Raw genomic sequence first — 18,000 nt, 5'->3', positions numbered from 1 at the left:
CATCAGCAGCAGGGAGTTGGGGGAGAAGCTGAGAGCGATGGTCAGGATGGGGGCAGTGAGTGTGCCTCACATGCCTCAGGCCCCTGACTCTGCTTTGCACAGTGCTTTATGCCCAGCAGGTTCAATAGATGCTGATTGAGTAAATGAATGTCAGAAGCAGCCCAGGGCGCCTGATCAATACATACATGCAGGCCTCCCGCTGTGGGCTCCAAATGGGAAGAGGGCCCAGTTGGCTTTGCAGAATACAGCATCAATATGACACATGCTTCATTACCTTAGAACTGGAAGATTTGCTGCATGGCGGCATTCCATGTCACCCCACATGGAATTAGGCACTTTGCTTTTCCCCAAGGCTCCAGAGTGATGGTGGTGGGTAAGACATGATCCATACTCCTCTACCAAAGCTGGAAGAGTGGGTGTGTCAGACAGGGATGAGAGTGTGGAGGTTGGGCAGACCCTCTTCCACCATCCCTTCTGACCTACTGCAGGAGGTGTGTCTTGTTCATTGATTGGACATGGCATCACGTTCATCCCAAATGGCATCAATTGGCGGTTTTCGGTTTGGGGTAGCAAAGTACCTGGAAGTCATATGCTTTGTATGGAATGCCTTGGAATGCTGATAAGTTTAATTCTATTGTGTAAAATATGAAGACTTTTGTTAGCTGAAAAGCCAACTATATTATCCGTGCATTATGCTTCAGTCACAACCAAAATTCAGGCTGTCAAGTTCATCAACTCCTGATGCCTCCCAACTCTGTTCCTGAGCCCCTCTGGTCCCTTTTCTCTGTGAATATGCCACACCAGCCTCCCAGAGCCCCAGGCAGAAATCCTAGCATTACCCTCGACTCCTTATCTCCCTACTTGTCCCATACCCACTTTTGCCCCACATCTATCCAAGGACCAAGGACCATGAAATTGATTTCCAGTTTAACTCCTGATTCTGAACAGGTCTCTCCATCCTCATTCCCACTATCTTCATCCAGATGACCACAATTTCTAACCTAATTTACAGCCAAAACGTCACTCCCCTCTGAGCTCTGTTCTACACCATACACCTTTCTAGAACACCAGTCCAATAGGGTCATGTCTCTGGGCCCAACCTCTCAGTGACTTTCCAGCTGACAAGACTCAATCTGGCCTACAAATGTCCCTGCAGTTTAATTATCCTCAACATTACTGCCATACCCTACATTTTTGGCCAAGCAGAATTGCTGTTTGATGATTTGGGACCATGTCATATTGTCTCTCTGGAACACACCCCCCTCAACCCCTCTCATTTCGCAGGCTAAGTTCTCCTTCTACTTCATCCCAGATGATACTTACTTCAAGACACCTTTCCCCTCCATGGGATGAGATGCCCATTCTGCAGGGCTCTCACTGCCTGCATCCTGCCAAACCTCATCATCTCTTATCTGGATTCCTGCTACAGCCTCCCAGCTGGTGTCCTGCTTCCACTCTGGGTCCCTCCTCTTCGTTCTCCACAATGCTGTCAGCATCACCTATTTGAAAGGCAAATCAGATCATGTGGCTCCTGCTGCCCTTAGGATCAAGTATAAACTCCTAGCATGACCTTTATGGCCCTCTATGATCTTGCCTATTGCAACCTCCCCAGACTCAACCCTTGCCAGGTCCCTCCGCATCCGCTATCCAGAATCTCTTTCAGGCCCTCTACCTGTTCTCTACCTCTGTGCTTTGCATATACTGCTTCCAATGTCTAGACCTTCCACTGACTCCCAGTTCTTTACCTGGCTAATTCCTACACATCCTTCAGGTGTCTGTCTGTTGAACATGACTTCCTCTAGAAAGCCTTCCCTGAATACCTGAACTTCCCTGAATTCCCTGAATACCTGAGGCTATGTATCTCTCTCCCTGTTCCATTTCCTACTAACTATCACCCATAGATGTAATTGCTTGATTAATTGGCTGTTGCTTCTCCTAGAATGTGATCTGCAGAGCCATGTATATTTTGTTCCTGCTTATGTTTCTAGAACTATATAAAACAATGCTTAATAAATATTTATAGAATCAAGAATGAATGAATACCCATTTCTGTTTCGATGACTGGAAGGTAGCAAGCCTGGTTCACTCAAGTGTGTGGGGCATGGGTCATGCTTAAGAAGTGTTTGTTAAATGAATAAATAAATGATGGATCAGCTCTGTTCAAGCTCATCTTATTATATGTTTAAAAAAATTTGTGCTTGCTCATTTGTCCTACTAGCTGTAAAAACTTGCTAGCAAAAGAGTGGCAGAAGGCCCAACATTTTAAGAAAATTCTTAGCCGTAAACCTTAAAATCCCGAGTTGGAGAATTCTCATTATTAAATGCCAGGAGTTGGTCTTCTCCCTGGAGACCTCTGCAAGAGGCCCACCCACTGACACCCTGTGTCCGTTTTTCCTGGCCAGAGCCTGGCCACCCAGTGGCTCCGCCGCCCCGATGGATCCACTGAATCTGTCCTGGTACGATGATGATCTGGAGAGGCAGAACTGGAGCCGGCCCTTCAACGGGTCGGACGGGAAGGCGGACAGACCCCACTACAACTACTATGCCACGCTGCTCACCCTGCTCATCGCGGTCATCGTCTTCGGCAACGTGCTGGTGTGCATGGCCGTGTCCCGCGAGAAGGCGCTGCAGACCACCACCAACTACCTGATCGTCAGCCTCGCGGTGGCCGACCTCCTCGTGGCCACACTGGTCATGCCCTGGGTTGTCTACCTGGAGGTAGGTGGGCTCCCCGCTTGCTCCAGCACTTTCTCCAGCAGGGCCCTGCCTTGGACACTGGGGACTCTAGCTCCCCACTGGCTTTTACCAGTGAGTTTCCTGGTGGTTCCCCAGGTGATTTTTCCTTCACTCTGGGCTTACTTTTTCTCCTTTTGAAACGGGTAGATTGTTTCCTTAGTAATCACAACTACCATTTGTAAAGTGCTTGCTAAGTGCTGGGCCTCATGTAAGGACTTTAAATATAGCGTTTTCCTATATAACCCTCACAGCAGCTCAGAGGCTGGCATTATTGCCACCATTTTGCAGTTGATAAACCAGGTGGTCAGAGAAGTTAAGTGACTGCTGCAGCATCACATGCTGGCAAGTCCAAGCTGGAACACTGGCCTCAGAGTTAGTTCCTTACATCATATTGGAAATAGGAGTAACTGGTGAGGATCCCCAAGGAGGGGCGTGTTTATGCTCCCAGGCCCCTGAAACCTTCATTCCCATCTCCCCACTTCAGAAACGGGGCTGCTGCTCTATGCTCCCCATATCACCTCTCCTTCCCGCAGCTTATTCTGCGGCCCTGTCCAGGACCTCCAGGTAGAGGCTGCCATGGACTGTGCTGTAGCCCTTTTGTTAGGAAGAATTGCATAGTCACTCGTTTCTTGGCCCAGCTCTGCACCTCAAAATGGGGAGTAGGCAGCACAGTCTAGACACTGTGCCTGATGCATTGCTGACACAGACCCAGTGAATACTCTTGGTAACCCTGGGAGTCCATGTTACTCTTCTCACTTTACAAAACAGGAAATAGGCTGGGCACAGTGGCTCACGCCTGTAATCCTAGCACTTTCGGAGGCCAAGGCAGGCAGATCATGAGGCCAGGAATTCAAGACCAGCCTGGCCAACATGGTGAAACCCCATCTCTACTAAAAATACAAAAATTAGCCAGGTGTGGTGGCACATGCCTGTAATCCCAGCTACTTGGGAGGCTGAGGCAGGAGAATTGCTTGAATCTGGGAGGTGGAGGTTGCAGTGAGCTGAGATTGCACCATCACACTCCAGCCTGGGCGACAGAGTGAGACTCTGTCTCAAAAAAAAATAAAATTAAAATTTTAAAATTAAAATTTAAAAAATAGGAAATAGAGGTTTTGAAGAAGAAGTTGCCTTTCTTCACCCAGGTCACAGGGAGAAATGCTGTTGGAGAAATCCCAAAGCAGATATTCTTCTCCAGGAAGACACCTTCAGGGCCAGCAAGCAGATGTGGGAGCATTTAGGGATCATCAGTGGGCACAAGCTGGATCCTGCCGCTTTCTCTGCCCGGCTTTCTAGGGTGGACTGTCCAAGGCTGAAGCAACCTGGGAGTCTGGGTGCATGGGAAGGCATGGGAGCAGGCATTTAGGAAAGTGCCGGTGCTCTGCCCACTGAACCGTTACCTTCCTGTCCCGAGCAGAAGAGGAATTGACCAGTGCCTCTGAGGCCATCCCCGCCTGAGAGGGAAGGGGTTGTTGAAAGAAAATGCCAAAACTTTGTAGGTTTAAACAGAGGAGACATCTAGATGAGCAAGCTCAGGTGAGGAGGCGAGACTGGGGGAAAGTGGCTCACCTCCCTGTCCCCAGGCCCCCAAGGGGCTCGTGCGCTTACTGTTGTCACCACCACCCCGACCCCAAGGGAGCTCTAATCCGTCACCCCTTGGCTTCCTTTACTACAGCCAACACAGGCTGCAACTTCCAAAATGACCTAATTGGATATTAAGGAAGAACCAAAAGGAAACACAAATACAAAACCACATAAAAATATTCAGTTGACACAGGCCGGGAGTCCAGTTCCCCCTGGATCCATGTTTATGGGGGCCCCTAGACTCTGTCTATGCCTTCTTAATTCTTACATTTGATCCCCTCCTTCTTCTCTCTTCCAAAGGAGGTCCTAGATCTCAGACCATAGGGAAAAATGGCAGAGCAAACAACCTCTCTGTGCCTCAGTTTTCTCATCTGGAAAATGCAGATAATAGTATCGTACATCATAGCATTGTTGAGGATCAAATGAATTGATGTATGAAAAGTGATTAGAATGTACATGGCTCACAGTGAGCACTACGTAAATGTCAGCCATGGTGATGATGATTAAGAGGAAGATGACGATAGACATCCAGCACTGCTCCACATAGGGAGGACTCCTCGTTCCTCTTCACTGCCCCATGGGATAAAGAGGAAGGAGAGAGTACTCCCTATGTTCGCCCCAGGCAAGTAGGTACCCTCTTCCCAAAGGAATGTGTGTTCTGCCTGGGGCTCTGGGCATGGCTTCTGTTGGCTTCCAGACCCCCTGTCCCTACCCAGATACTTGGGTAGGGACAAATCCGTACGTGGGCTATAGGGAGTTCTCAGGAACCTGTAAGTCTTTCAAACAGATCCTTTAAACATGCTTGTTCACCTTATTTTAAAGGTGAAGCTGAGTGTGTCAGGGGAGGAGGGTGCAGAAGCCGTTTTCACAGGGCAGGGCTCAGACTCTCCCACAGCATCTCATCAAGCTAGAGCTGGGCACTGAGCCTTGTTTAATGGACATTATCTCAGAGAGTTGTTGTCCCTAGAGAATGTCCCAGGTGGCATCTCACCTTGCCCTGACGTCCTGTCAGTGCACCCTCACAACCATGCACTGTCCCCTCTTTAAGACATGTTCTTGTCATCCAGACTTTTTCCTCCTGTTCCATTTCCAGCAATGCCATGCCAGCGCCTGTCTGGCTTAGGACTAGGTGTGCATTATTTATCTTGCTCAGTGTACAAAAAGCACACTGGTTTTGGAGTAAGAGGACCAGGTTCAACTCCCAGCTCTACTCCTTTTATCTAGATGCTGTGGGAAGAGTTCCTGATGTCCACATGTGCCATTCCACGTCAGCCTCACAACCCTTTAAAGATGGGCTTCCTGTGCGCATTTATTTTCTAGATGAGAACAGGAGACTGAGAAGATGAACAAAGATCTCAGAGTTATTCATTCACTCAGTCAGCATTGACTGAGCACTCTGAGGTCTTACCCCAATCTTTGTGCAATGGGCTAAGGCACTGGCCTGTGGGGGATGCAGAAGTTGACAGGGCTCCTACAGTCCAGTCTGCTGCAGGTGACAGTGGAGCAGTCCCCATAGGAGGTGTGGGGCATGTGGCCCAGCATGGGGGTGTCAGGGAAGACTTTCAGGGAGAAGTGATGCTTTAGGAAAAATTACCCAGGAGAGGGAGGGAGACCCTTGCATTCTCAACAAAGCCACCCAGCAGGGAGAGGGAGTAGCTGGCTGGAGGTCTGGAGGAGAGGTGCTCATGTCATTTGCCTCTGAGGCTTACTGTCTGCATTCTAAGACATGAGCATCAAGTGGTTGGAACAGTGCCGACATATGATAAGTCCTTAGTATTATTATAGTTATTAGGACTTAGCTGAGCCAGCTCAGGGCCTATACTGCAGGTCTCAGCTTTATGTGAGCAAGAGCATTAAGAAATGATGCCTGGGTGCCTGGGGGTATGAAGAAAAGAGCCTTGGGTTCAACTAGCAAACCTGGGACCACTGCTTCCTCTGCTACTAAATCACCAAGTGATCTTGTTCTGTTTTCTTCTCTGACCCTCCCTAGTTTTGTGCACCCTTGAAATAATCATCTTTCCTTTTCACGCCTCATGCTTACCAAGTACTTGTCACATAATTATCTCCTATTTTGATAAGCTAGATGGTTCCTTCCAGGACAGCTTAGTAGAGAGCATGGGATGTGATGCTTCAGATTCCAGCTCTGCTGCACACCTGCCGGGTGAACTTGGCCACGTTACATGGCCTCTCTGAGCGTAAGCTCCCTCACCTATGAATGGGATAAGCAAGCCCTTCTTGTAAAAGTTTTAAGAACTGTACATGAGATAAAGTGCCATGCCCACAGTAGATGTTTTATGGACAGTGGCCACCAATGCATTTTCTTGAGTCTTTAGATTAGCAGCCCTAACTACTCTCCAAGGCAGCTTCCCCTGGGACCACAGAGGAAATCTCTTTGTTATTCTGAGCTCCGGAGAGGCCAGTACAAGTACAGGTTTAAGATGCCCATGAAGGCAGGACTGTGTCTGAATTGCTCACGACTGTGTCCAGGAGCCTAGGATAGAGCCTGGCACACAGTAAGTTGCTCAATAAGTGTTTGTAGGAAAGAAGGATGGCAGAGAGGAGGGAAGGAGAGGAGGATGACAGGGAGGAAGGCCCTGATATCTGAACCTACATCCCCAGGGACATGAAAGCGGCTCCCAAGTACCAGTCCTAGGAGGGCCTTCAAAGTGGGATGTAAACCAGGTGGCGCTGATTCCCTGCCCAGTGGTACCCTAAAGGTACACTCTGTTTATGCCAGGAGAGCCCTTTATGTGCCCTCCTGCCTCCACCCCCAAACTAGACATCCAGCTGTCAGCTCCTGCCCACCTGGTCAGCGCAGCAGCACAGGGAGCCAGGAGAGGCCCTGGTACGGGGCCCCCATGTGAGCCCCTGGGAAGACAGGGCCACATGAGAGGCTGGCTGTGTTCTGGGGCAAGCTGCTGTTTCTGCCACACAAGATGACAGCAGCTGCAGTGCCCATCATTGAGCTTAAATGCCAGCGTTTGGTTGGATGACTAGGAGCAGAAGAGAGGGCAGTGATCAGAATGAGCAAGGTTATAATTAGCCCTGCTGCCGAGCTGCGCAGTGACATGCAGTCTGCCCTACTCCAGGCTGCGGGAGGGGGCTTTCCCGCTCCCCTCTGCTCCTATTGATAGAAGCCAAAGGTGCATCTCCCTGTCCTGACTCCATCCTCAGGGAACTGGGGCTGCTCCAAGCTTCCCGAGTGCTAGCGACAGTCTGCCATGTGTGCATGTGTGTGAATGGGTGGTATGAGGTGGGGGGGCGGTGTGTGTGCATGTGTGTGTGTGTGCCTGTGTGCATGTGTGTATGAGAAACGTGCTGCTGCCAGGAGCTAGACTCTCCATTTCCCATCCTACCAAGGACACAGCTCATCACAGCAACCCCTCTGCCCACCCCAGCCCACTCGGGCATTCCTCGAGCACTAGCCCAGATCTGTCTTCTTTCATTCTCTGGGTATAAGAAGGAACAGAAATTTCTTCTCTGTTTCATGGAGAGTCTTCATCTTCACCATTATTCTTAACAGATAATTTTGGGGCCCCGACTCTGCCATGTACTGCGCCTACCACTGAAGGGCTGCCTGGCGCAGCCAGAGCCTGGGCCAGAGCAGGACCAGGAACTGGGCCCACAGGCCTTGGGGAAATCACTGCACTTTTCGGAGGCTTGGTTTCCTCATTGGTTCTCAGTTTCCTCATGGGCATTCTAAAATTTTACCTGGAATCTAATTTACAGAGGTATGGCTGAGTGACAGCACAGGGAAGCCAGTGCCATTGGGAAGAGTTTAACGTGATGCACAATATCCCTAGAAACCAGATTCTCGGCCTGCCATGTGGGATGCAGGGGGAAGCAGCAGGCTTGGGTAACGAGGCAGAATCAGGGGCGAGGGAAAGCCCAGGCCACAGCCCTGTTGGGGATCCCACAGGAAACTCAAGGCAGGGCAGATTAAACAGCCTAGGGGGCCGGGCACGGTGGCTCTCGCCTGTAATCCTAGCACTTCGGGAGGCCGAGGTGGGCCAATCATGAGGTCAGGAGATCGAGACCAACCTGGCTAACACAGTGAAACCCTGTCTCTACTAAAAATACACAAAATTAGCCAGGCGTGGTGGCAGGCGGCTGTAGTCCCAGCTACTCAGGAGGCTGAGGCAGGAGGATGGCGTGAACCTGGGAGGCGGAGATGGCAGTGAGCGGAGATCGCGCCACTGCACTCCAGCCTAGGCGACAGAGCGAGACTCCATCTCAAAAAAAAAAAAAAAGAAAAAAGCAACCTAGGGTTGGTTGGCTAGTCTCAATCATCCTGGCAGGCTTTAGGCCACAGGGGTGATCTCTAGTTGTCTCTCTGGTACCTGAGATAATTTGAGACAAAGGAAATATTGGCTTGATGTGTGTGTGAGTTGGAGAAACAGGGTGGCTGGCTTGCATTTGAGAGGCATCCTTCCAAGTCAGTCACCTTCTGTCTTCAGGAATTAACTAGCTCTGGGACGGGAAGTCTCTCTGTGGGTCTGCGAGGCTCCGAAGTGCCAGCATATCATGAATGGAGAAAATAGAAAAATATAGTCAACATAGGTGTCTCTGTGATGAATGGATGCCAAATACACAAATACAGAATCTAAGAAAACACATAGGGTTAACAAAGGTTGCAGAGATTAAGGTTGAAAGTTGAGGCCCTCCGTATAAGTTGGCTGTCTTTCTTCTAGCACAGTAATTGGCATTAAGTGGTCTTACGTATCTGGGAAAAGATGAGCCAGGGGCAAGGGCCTCAGACACCCATGGGCATCATGCCCCATACCCTAGCTGGATGCCCACAAGACTCACAGCTGTCTCCTGAGTCTGTGGCCTCATCGGCTCCAGGAGTACCAGGCTACAGGACCTAAGCTAATCTCCCCCTCCTGCTGTTCATCCATTATGTTGCTTTATCCCCAGGTGGTAGGTGAGTGGAAATTCAGCAGGATTCACTGTGACATCTTCGTCACTCTGGACGTCATGATGTGCACGGCGAGCATTCTGAACTTGTGTGCCATCAGCATCGACAGGTGAGCCCAGCCAGGGTGGAAGAGGTTGCTCTGGCCACTCACCATTCCCTCTGCCCCAGCTTTTCTCAAAGCCAGTCTGTGTCTGGTGTCTGTGGTGCTGTGCAGCTGGCTGTGTGCATGTGGGTCCGTGTGTTTGTGTGTATGGGCGTGCATGTGTGTATGTTTGGCTAGGAGAGCACACGCTCCCTAAAGAGAAGCCATCTATGGGCAGTGGTGCTGCCAAGCATACTCAGACAGCGACTGGTATAAAAGGGAAAGACTGTGATTCTGATGGAAGCCCTAGCTCTATCACATCTTACTCATGTGACCTTGGGCAGATCATGGACATTTTCGGAGCTCTCAGTTCCATTTTCTAGAAACCTACACTGATGACACCTGCGGCCCAGAGCTACAGTATCTGGTTATGCATTTTATGTCCTTGCCATATAGCCAAGAGTCCCAGGCCATGCACACCTTGCTAAGCCACATCCTTGGAGCCTTCCACTAATTTGCACAGATATGACCCTACCTCCTCACAGCATTCTTGGAAGATGAAATAAGTTAATGAATGAGAAGTGCTGGGTAAACAAATGTGATGAAGGATTGTAAACAAATGACATTGTTAATTCCTACTAAGGCTTAAATCTTGCTCTGAGGGGCCTGGCTAACAATTTATCAACAAACATTTCCACCTTTCATGGGCTCAGCACAAGTGCAGTGGGTACAGTTTCAAAGGTGCAAATATCCACGCCATGGTTCTTTGAAAAGCCTGAAATCCGAGTGGGGCTATTTAGAATAACAGATATGAGCCAAGAGTAAACAATAGCTCACCAGTAATTAAGTGTTTGGGCTTTGCCAACTGTCCTCGCCATCTTTGTTTGGGGACAGGAGGGAGGGTTGAGTTAGCATCTCAGGCAAGCTTCATAGAGGTGTGTCAACTTTTTAGCCCCAAGGAGTGAGGGTGCCTCTGGTGTGTGCATGTTGTGGAGTGAGGGGTCCCTGGGCCCGCACCTCAGATTCAGGGTCCCCCACCCTTGCAGGTACACAGCTGTGGCCATGCCCATGCTGTACAATACGCGCTACAGCTCCAAGCGCCGGGTCACCGTCATGATCGCCATCGTCTGGGTCCTGTCCTTCACCATCTCCTGTCCACTCCTCTTCGGACTCAACAACGCAGGTACATTCTGCTTTTGTTTGCCTGGGGCTCGGCTGGCCCTGGGCCCCTGCTCTCTCAAAGGGCCCTGAGGGAGCAGAGTCCCTGACACAGATATGGGTGGAGGACCAATGGGGGCCTATTGCCACCCTGGACTGAGTCCAGGCTACGTGTCCTGGGCCAAGCCCAATTCAAGAATTGTCCTAGGTTGGCAGAGAGGAAACTGTGGTCCAGGACACAGCGGAGTTCAATGAGGTGTGGGGATAATGGTTCAGGGGGATGACTGGGAATTTTCAACTTTGGTTATTAAGTTGAAGAGGCAAGACATGCTTCACAAACTGCATGTGTATGTATGTGCACACGCACACGGGATGGGGGAGGCTTGCTGGGCTTCCATCTGCCCCTGACAATGGTATTTTTGTAATGAAGTTGCAGCCCTCAGGGCCTGCTAAACCCAGGCCAGGCCTGAGTCACCTGGAGCAGGAAAGCTAGAAGCGAATAGGAGGTGAGCTGACCGCGTGCCCATTTCTGTGGGAGGCAGAGTTAGGAGTGTCTCAGACAGAGAGAACAAAAAGCCCCCGACAGCGTGGAACTTCCTCTCATCAGGGAGGCAAGAGCGATGGCAGGTGTGCACCTCTGGAGATCGTAACAACATAGGATACAGTGAAGCCTTGAAAATGTGTGGTTCAGTATCTATTATAAGCATCACAGGAATTCTAAGTGGGAATAGCGCTAAACATACTTGGATTAATGCAGGAAGGCTCTGAGATAGAGGACAGGCCTGTGGTAGACCTGGAGTGCACACAAACATATGAAACACAGGAACACAAGTGAGTTCAACAAACAGAGCCAAGTTATCTTGCTGCAAGCATTAAAAGGTGGCCGACCTCTCCCAAGACACAGGTCAGACTAAGATGATGGTTTGCTCTTTTAAAAGTTTTTTTGTGTCATTCCTTCTGGATACTCCAGCTTCACTTTTTATGCCCAGACATGGCAAAACTAATGACCAAGTAATGAGGGAATAGTAATGGAAAGACTTGGGAGCAGTCCATCATCATAGCTTAGGTTTTTGCTCACAACATGTTTTTAATACTCTGGTTTCTGCTGTGCATTTATATGTATCTAAGATGACCAGGCAACCTTAAACATCTAGTCGCATTCATATTCTCTATAAAATCGCTCCTCAGTTCTGGAAGGACATGAATGGGTTCTTGTGGAATTATGACCCAGTGGGCCCGCTGACTCCCTGCCCGCCTGGGCTCTCCCTCCCCCAGACCAGAACGAGTGCATCATTGCCAACCCGGCCTTCGTGGTCTACTCCTCCATCGTCTCCTTCTACGTGCCCTTCATCGTCACCCTGCTGGTCTACATCAAGATCTACATTGTCCTCCGCAGACGCCGCAAGCGAGTCAACACGAAGCGCAGCAGCCGAGCCTTCAGGTCCCACCTGAGGGCTCCACTAAAGGTCTCAAGACACCCCCCCACCAACTCCAAGTGTCCCCACCTAACCATTACCAAGAGGGTTCATCCTATGCTCAGGTGGGGGCTTGGGACACCTCAGCAAGGGTTAGGTCTAGGCTAAAGGAACTCCCAGGAGCTGGGGAAGGGCAGATTTTGAAGGCATGGACCTCAGAGGAGCAATCTGAGTCTCCAGGAGAGGGAGGCAGGGTCCATGACACTCAACAACAGGGAGAAGTCTTTGGTTGGAGATCTTTGTGACTGAAGGTGGCAACTCTTGCTTGGTACCCCCGTGGGCTCCTCTCTTCCTCTTTTCTGGTTTCTCTGTCTCATTTTAGCGCCCTCTGACTCCTCCATCCTCTTTCCTTTACCTTCCGTACTCTCTGTCCTCCCCTCCAAACACACATCCCTTTTCCTGACTTTCTCTCCACTATGCCTCTCCTCTGCTGCTCTTTCATTTTCCCCCTGATGTCTTGTGAATTCTCTCCTTCACTCAGTCCTTCACAAGGAAGACAGTGTGTGGGCACAGAAGGAACAAGAGCTCTTGGGTTAGACACATCGGGTTCAGATCCTGTCACTGCCACTTTTTTTGCTGAGTGACCTTAGGCAAGTTGCTTAACTTCTCTGAGCCTGTTTCCTCATCCGTTAAATGGGAATCAAAATACCAGCCCCACAGGGTGGTCTTGAGGATTCCATGTGAGAAGGGATGTGAGTGTGCCTAGCACAGTGCCAGGCCCTTAGCAGGTGCTCCGTAAAAAACAAGGTCCTTGTGTCCCTCGTCCTACCTACCACTGTTTGTCTCATTCCAGCCTTCTCCCTTGCCCCAGCTGCCTCCTCTGGCCCCCACCCTACTGATCTCTGAGCCCTTCTGCCCAGTCTGAGTTCCATGGACTGCTGCACTTTGGGTTTCTCTCCCCCGCCATCCCCACCACCTTGTGTGACCCATGTGCTGGCTCACTCCACAGGGCAACTGTACTCACCCCGAGGACATGAAACTCTGCACCGTTATCATGAAGTCTAATGGGAGTTTCCCAGTGAACAGGCGGAGAGTGGTAAGTGCTCAGGCCAGGGACCCAGAGCCAGGTCCTTCTGTCCCTAAGGAAGCCCACTGGCCATGGTTCTGAGACCTCAGAAGCTGGCCAATGGGAGAAGCACCCCCAGAAACCCCCACCTTGCTTCAGCTGAAGGCAGACTCACTGTGCACACCTCCAAGCAGGCATGGAGTGAGACACCTTGGTTCTGCAAGGCATGGATGTGTACAAGAAAACAGTTGGCCATACCAACATCATAAAAATGATAATAATGGCTATTCGCATTTCTCAAACATCTACCATATCCCTATTATCTCATCAAATCCTCACCTCGACCCCGGGAGGTAAGTCTCTTTGATCGAACCGATCTTCAGTTGACAGAAGAGGAAACAGGCTCAGAGAGATTAGGCAACTCACCCATCTCAAGAGTTGGTGACACTAAGCCCAGACCTGTGTGACTCTGAAATCCACACCTGTGTTCTTTCCACTGACATGAGCTGCCTTATGGATGGGCAGGTTCTGGGGGAGGACGGAATAGAGCAACTGCAGGGACTGGTGGTGCAGCAGTCTGTGTACATAGAGCCCTCAGGTGCAGAAGCACAGCAGACCCCCGCCTCTGCCAGGTGGTAGCTGTACCAGGATGCAAGCAGCAGGCATTCCATCCTCCAGAGGGATGGAGAACAGGGCCAGAGAACCCACAGAGGGCCGCATACAAAATCCAGGTCAGGTGTCCTGCCTTCACCTGCACTGCAAGGACAGGACTCTAAGAAGCTGTTTATGAGGCAGATGCCAAAACAGAGCCTCAGAGTCAGGACCAAGGCAGCAGCCCAGTTATGCCACCTGGGCACATAGTGAAGCTGCACTTCAGAAGTTCAGACTAACACCTCCAAGGCCTCAAACAGGAGAACCTACAGAAGAACCCAGGAGGTCATGAGTGGATCCATGCCAGGGCCCTCTAGGTCACCCCGGCAGGGAAGATGTGAGGCCCCGGGGGTCAGCCCTTTGGCACCTGGATCAGTCTATCCAGAAGAATATGGAGCCCATGTGTATGTGCAGGTGCAGATACCCATGAAGTGGGGGCACTGGGCCCCTTGTTTGACAGGGAGAACAGGGGTGGCTGCCCTCTTTGCAGTTGGAACATGAGTTTCTGGAGGCAGGGTCAAACATCATCAGCTCTTGGCCCCAGCAGCCAGTGCAGCACCTGGCACTTTGCTAACAGTAAGTGTTGCTCAGGCCATAAGAGATAAGTCCCTGGTACTCAGCCCCGGCAGAACAGAGGTTGGGTATTATGGCTGCATGAGGATTGCCATGGGAAAAAGGACAGGGTCGATCCTGCCAGGGCTGCCATGGGTCCTGGGTCCCATGCCTCAGTGACATCCTTGCTTCCCTGGCAGGGTGACCCTGTGGTGTCTGCAGGAGTCTTCAGAGGGGGAAAGGGAGGGGCCAGTGAGATGGGAGGCTGATGCCTGGAAACTGGTCCGGCTTTACCCAGAGCCCTCTGCCTCTGGTGCAGGAGGCTGCCCGGCGAGCCCAGGAGCTGGAGATGGAGATGCTCTCCAGCACCAGCCCACCCGAGAGGACCCGGTACAGCCCCATCCCGCCCAGCCACCACCAGCTGACTCTCCCCGACCCGTCCCACCACGGTCTCCACAGCACTCCTGACAGCCCCGCCAAACCAGAGAAGAACGGGCATGCCAAAAACCACCCCAAGATTGCCAAGATCTTTGAGATCCAGACCATGCCCAATGGCAAAACCCGGACCTCCCTCAAGACCATGAGCCGTAGGAAGCTCTCCCAGCAGAAGGAGAAGAAAGCCACTCAGATGCTCGCCATTGTTCTCGGTGAGTCGGCCCTGGCTGCTGGCCACAGCCCCGTCTGCGAAAGGTCCCATTCCCTGCCATGTCCTTCCTAACCATGGCTGCAGGATCATGGGGCTAGCGTTTCCTCAGGCACAGGCCAAGCCCATTGACATACAGACAGCCCTATTAGGTATGTTCTGTACTTGTGCTCACTTTACAGATGGGCAAACAGAGGTTTAGAATGGTTATAAAACCTGACCAAGAGGACCGGTGGTTTGAACTCAGGCAGTCTGACTCCAGAGTCTGGGAATTTGATCAGTCTATTATGCTGGCACCAGAACTTCATGTGTCTGTGTGCCCAGGAAAGTCACTTTCTCTCTCTAGATTCCCCATCTCTAGAGTAGGTTACTTCTCAGGGTTGTCGTGACAATCCGTTGGTGAAAGCATTTTCTAAGCTACAAAGCACTATCCGTATGTAAGTGTCATTATTATGGTTTTTATTACTATTGCTCTTGTTGAGGAATTGGGAAATTCAGTTCACTTCCCTCAAGCAAGATTCCATGGGACCAGAGCTGTGAAAAATAAAAGGGATGTTGGGGAGTGGCCCCCAATCTAAATGAAAAGCAGCCCTGTCCACAAAGCAGGATTTTTCAACAGAAGTCTAGAAAACCACGTGGTAAAGGTCAAAACCCAAAAGGTGGACTGATATGGGTGGCTGGGAAAAGGAGGGACCCCTGTGACTCTGTCTTCCAGGAAGCACCTGAATCCCCTTTGACTGCCTGATGATCTTGGGGCATGAGTGGGGCAGCTGTTACCTCCCTTCTTTTATGAATGATGGCACTTGTTTCCGTGGGACCACTCATGATCATGGGACTGGGATGTGGTAGGCTGGGATTGGAGCCAGACCCTCTGCTGCAGTCCACAGGGGCTCGGCCCTGTGGCCCTACTCTTCCCAGACACCGTTCAGTCTCCAGGGACGCCTTCTGTGCCTGTAGGGCATTCCATGTACACACTGCTTCCAGGCTGAATGTCACACCTGCGCAGGAGGTCCTGGAAAAAGTGCACCTGAGTTAGGTGAGCAGAGCAGGTAGGCGGCCGCCCTGGGTGAGAGGGCGTGGTTCGAGGCAGGGATGAGCAAGTGTGTACCCACCAAGACTAGGGAAATTGGGAGAAGGCTGGAGCAAGATCACTTGGGGACCTGGATAGACCGGAGTTCAGCTCTCAGCTTCGCTGCTCAAGAGTGAGCGACCTTGGGTATATTGCAGAGTTGTTGGGAGCGTTTTTCTTACGTACCTCATGAGGATGCTATAAGAACTAAGTGACATTGGTCTATAGCCCTCAAAGATGACCTGGAAGTAGAGCAGATATTTCCATTTCTACTGGCTAACCTGGGTCAGGATGGTAACCTTTTGGATTTATTGTTAAACCATGTACCCTTTCCTAAGAGGTGGGAAAGGGACAAATGAGGAAAGTGAGGCTGAAGGAGCTGAAGGGATCCTTCACTGCAAATGGGTGTCAGAGGCAGGTCTAGGATCCAAGACCGGGACTCCTCCTACAGTGCTGCTGTGGCTACAGCCCGCCGTCTTGGCATAAGTGCCCACGCACACTGGGTGCGGCTGTTCCCAGCCGTGCCTCCCTGGCCCTGGGGACCAGCCTGACCGTGCCCTCTCCCCCAGGCGTGTTCATCATCTGCTGGCTGCCCTTCTTCATCACACACATCCTGAACATACACTGTGACTGCAACATCCCGCCTGTCCTGTACAGCGCCTTCACGTGGCTGGGCTATGTCAACAGCGCCGTGAACCCCATCATCTACACCACCTTCAACATTGAGTTCCGCAAGGCCTTCCTGAAGATCCTCCACTGCTGACTCTGCTGCCCGCCCGCACAGCAGCCTGCTTCCCGCCTCCCTGCCCAGGCCGGCCGGCCTCACCCCTGCGAACCGTGGGCAGGAAGGCCCGGGTGGACCAGTCTCCTCTTCACCCCGGCAGGCCCTGCAGTGTTCGCTTGGCTCCGTGCCCCTCACTGCCCGCACACCCTCACTCTGCCAGGGCAGTGCTAGTGAGCTGGGCATGGTACCAGCCCTGGGGCTGGGCCTCCCAGCTCAGGGGCAGCTCATAGAGTCCCCCTTCCCACCTCCAGGCCCCCTATCCTTGGCACCAAAGATGCAGCCGCCTTCCTTGACCTTCCTCTGGGGCTCTGGGGTTGCTGGAGCCAGAGTCAGGGCCCAGAGGCTCAGTTTTCTCTGTTTGTGGGGCTTGGCGTGGAGCAGGCGGTAGGGGGAGATGAACAGTTCACACCCTGCAAGGCCCACAGGAGGGAAGCAAGCTCTCTCGCCGAGGAGCCAGGCAACTTCAGTCCTGGGAGACCCATGTAAATACCAGACAGCAGGATGGACCCCAGAGATTGCCAAGCCAAAAACCTTAGCTCCCTCCCACACCCCAATGTGGACCTCTACTTTCCTGGCGAGTCCGGACCCGCCTCATCCCGTTACAGCTCCCCAAGTGGTTTCCACATGCTCTGAGAAGAGGAACCCTCATCTTGAAGGGCCCAGGAGGGTCTATGGGGAGAGGAACTCCTTGCCCTAGCCCGCCCTGCTGCCTTCTGACGGCCCTGCAATGCATCCCTTCTCACAGCACTTACTGGCCAGCCTGGGGCCTGGCGGGGAGGTCAGGCCCTGGAACTCTATCTGGGCCTGGGCTAGGGGACGTCAGAGGTTCTTTGAGGGGCTGCCTCTGCCACACTCGGACGCAAAACCACTTTCCTTTTCTATTCCTTCTGGCCTTTTCTCTCTCCTGTTTCCCTTCCCTTCCACTGCCTCTGCCTTAGAGGAGCCCATGGCTAAGAGGCTGCTGAAAACCATTTGGCCTGGCCTGGTCCTGCCCTGAGGAAGGAGGGGAAGCTGCAGCTTGGGAGAGCCCCTGGGCCCCAGACTCTGTAACATCACTATCCATGCACCAAACTAATAAAACTTTGACGAGTCACCTTCCAGGACCCCTGGGTAGAAGGGAGCAACGCCACTTCCATGCTTGGCATTCAAGTGTAGCGAGACCCCTGTGTCTGCAGGGTCTAAATCAAGGGAAGCCAGGTCGCCCCCACTGCTCCACCTCCCCTGTTGCAGCTCCTGCTTCCTCTGAAGGACCCATTCTTTGCCCTGTCACCCACCAGGGAAGAGAAGGCTCTGTGGAAAAGTGGCCTTGGATGTACTGGCATTGCCTGTGTCTGCCTGTGTCCCT

At 51.8% G+C, this 18,000-nt stretch overlaps 1 protein-coding gene across 2 annotated transcripts in view; it reads left to right on the top strand.

Moving 5' to 3' along the window:
* DRD2 (dopamine receptor D2) overlaps positions 1–17,748 on the top strand; it is a 66,851-nt gene extending 49,103 nt beyond the window's left edge. The window contains exons 2-8 of one of the 2 annotated variants that reach the window (XM_005579675.4): positions 2,403–2,718; positions 9,235–9,344; positions 10,364–10,500; positions 11,751–11,941; positions 12,900–12,986; positions 14,479–14,806; positions 16,441–17,748. In XM_005579675.4, the coding sequence (XP_005579732.1) occupies positions 2,434–2,718; positions 9,235–9,344; positions 10,364–10,500; positions 11,751–11,941; positions 12,900–12,986; positions 14,479–14,806; positions 16,441–16,634 (1,332 nt within the window). In that variant the 5' untranslated portion in view covers positions 2,403–2,433 and the 3' untranslated portion in view covers positions 16,635–17,748. The remainder of the gene's footprint in view (positions 1–2,402; positions 2,719–9,234; positions 9,345–10,363; positions 10,501–11,750; positions 11,942–12,899; positions 12,987–14,478; positions 14,807–16,440) is intronic. The other variant, XM_045371008.3, reaches the window with a different exon arrangement.
* Positions 17,749–18,000: the final 252 nt, after the last annotated feature.

The sequence above is a fragment of the Macaca fascicularis genome, chromosome 14, assembly GCF_037993035.2.
Source record: "Macaca fascicularis isolate 582-1 chromosome 14, T2T-MFA8v1.1".
Lineage (NCBI taxonomy): Eukaryota > Metazoa > Chordata > Mammalia > Primates > Cercopithecidae > Macaca > Macaca fascicularis.
The sequence above is the reverse complement of the archived record's forward strand: the minus strand, read 5'-3'. Positions and strand labels throughout refer to the sequence as shown.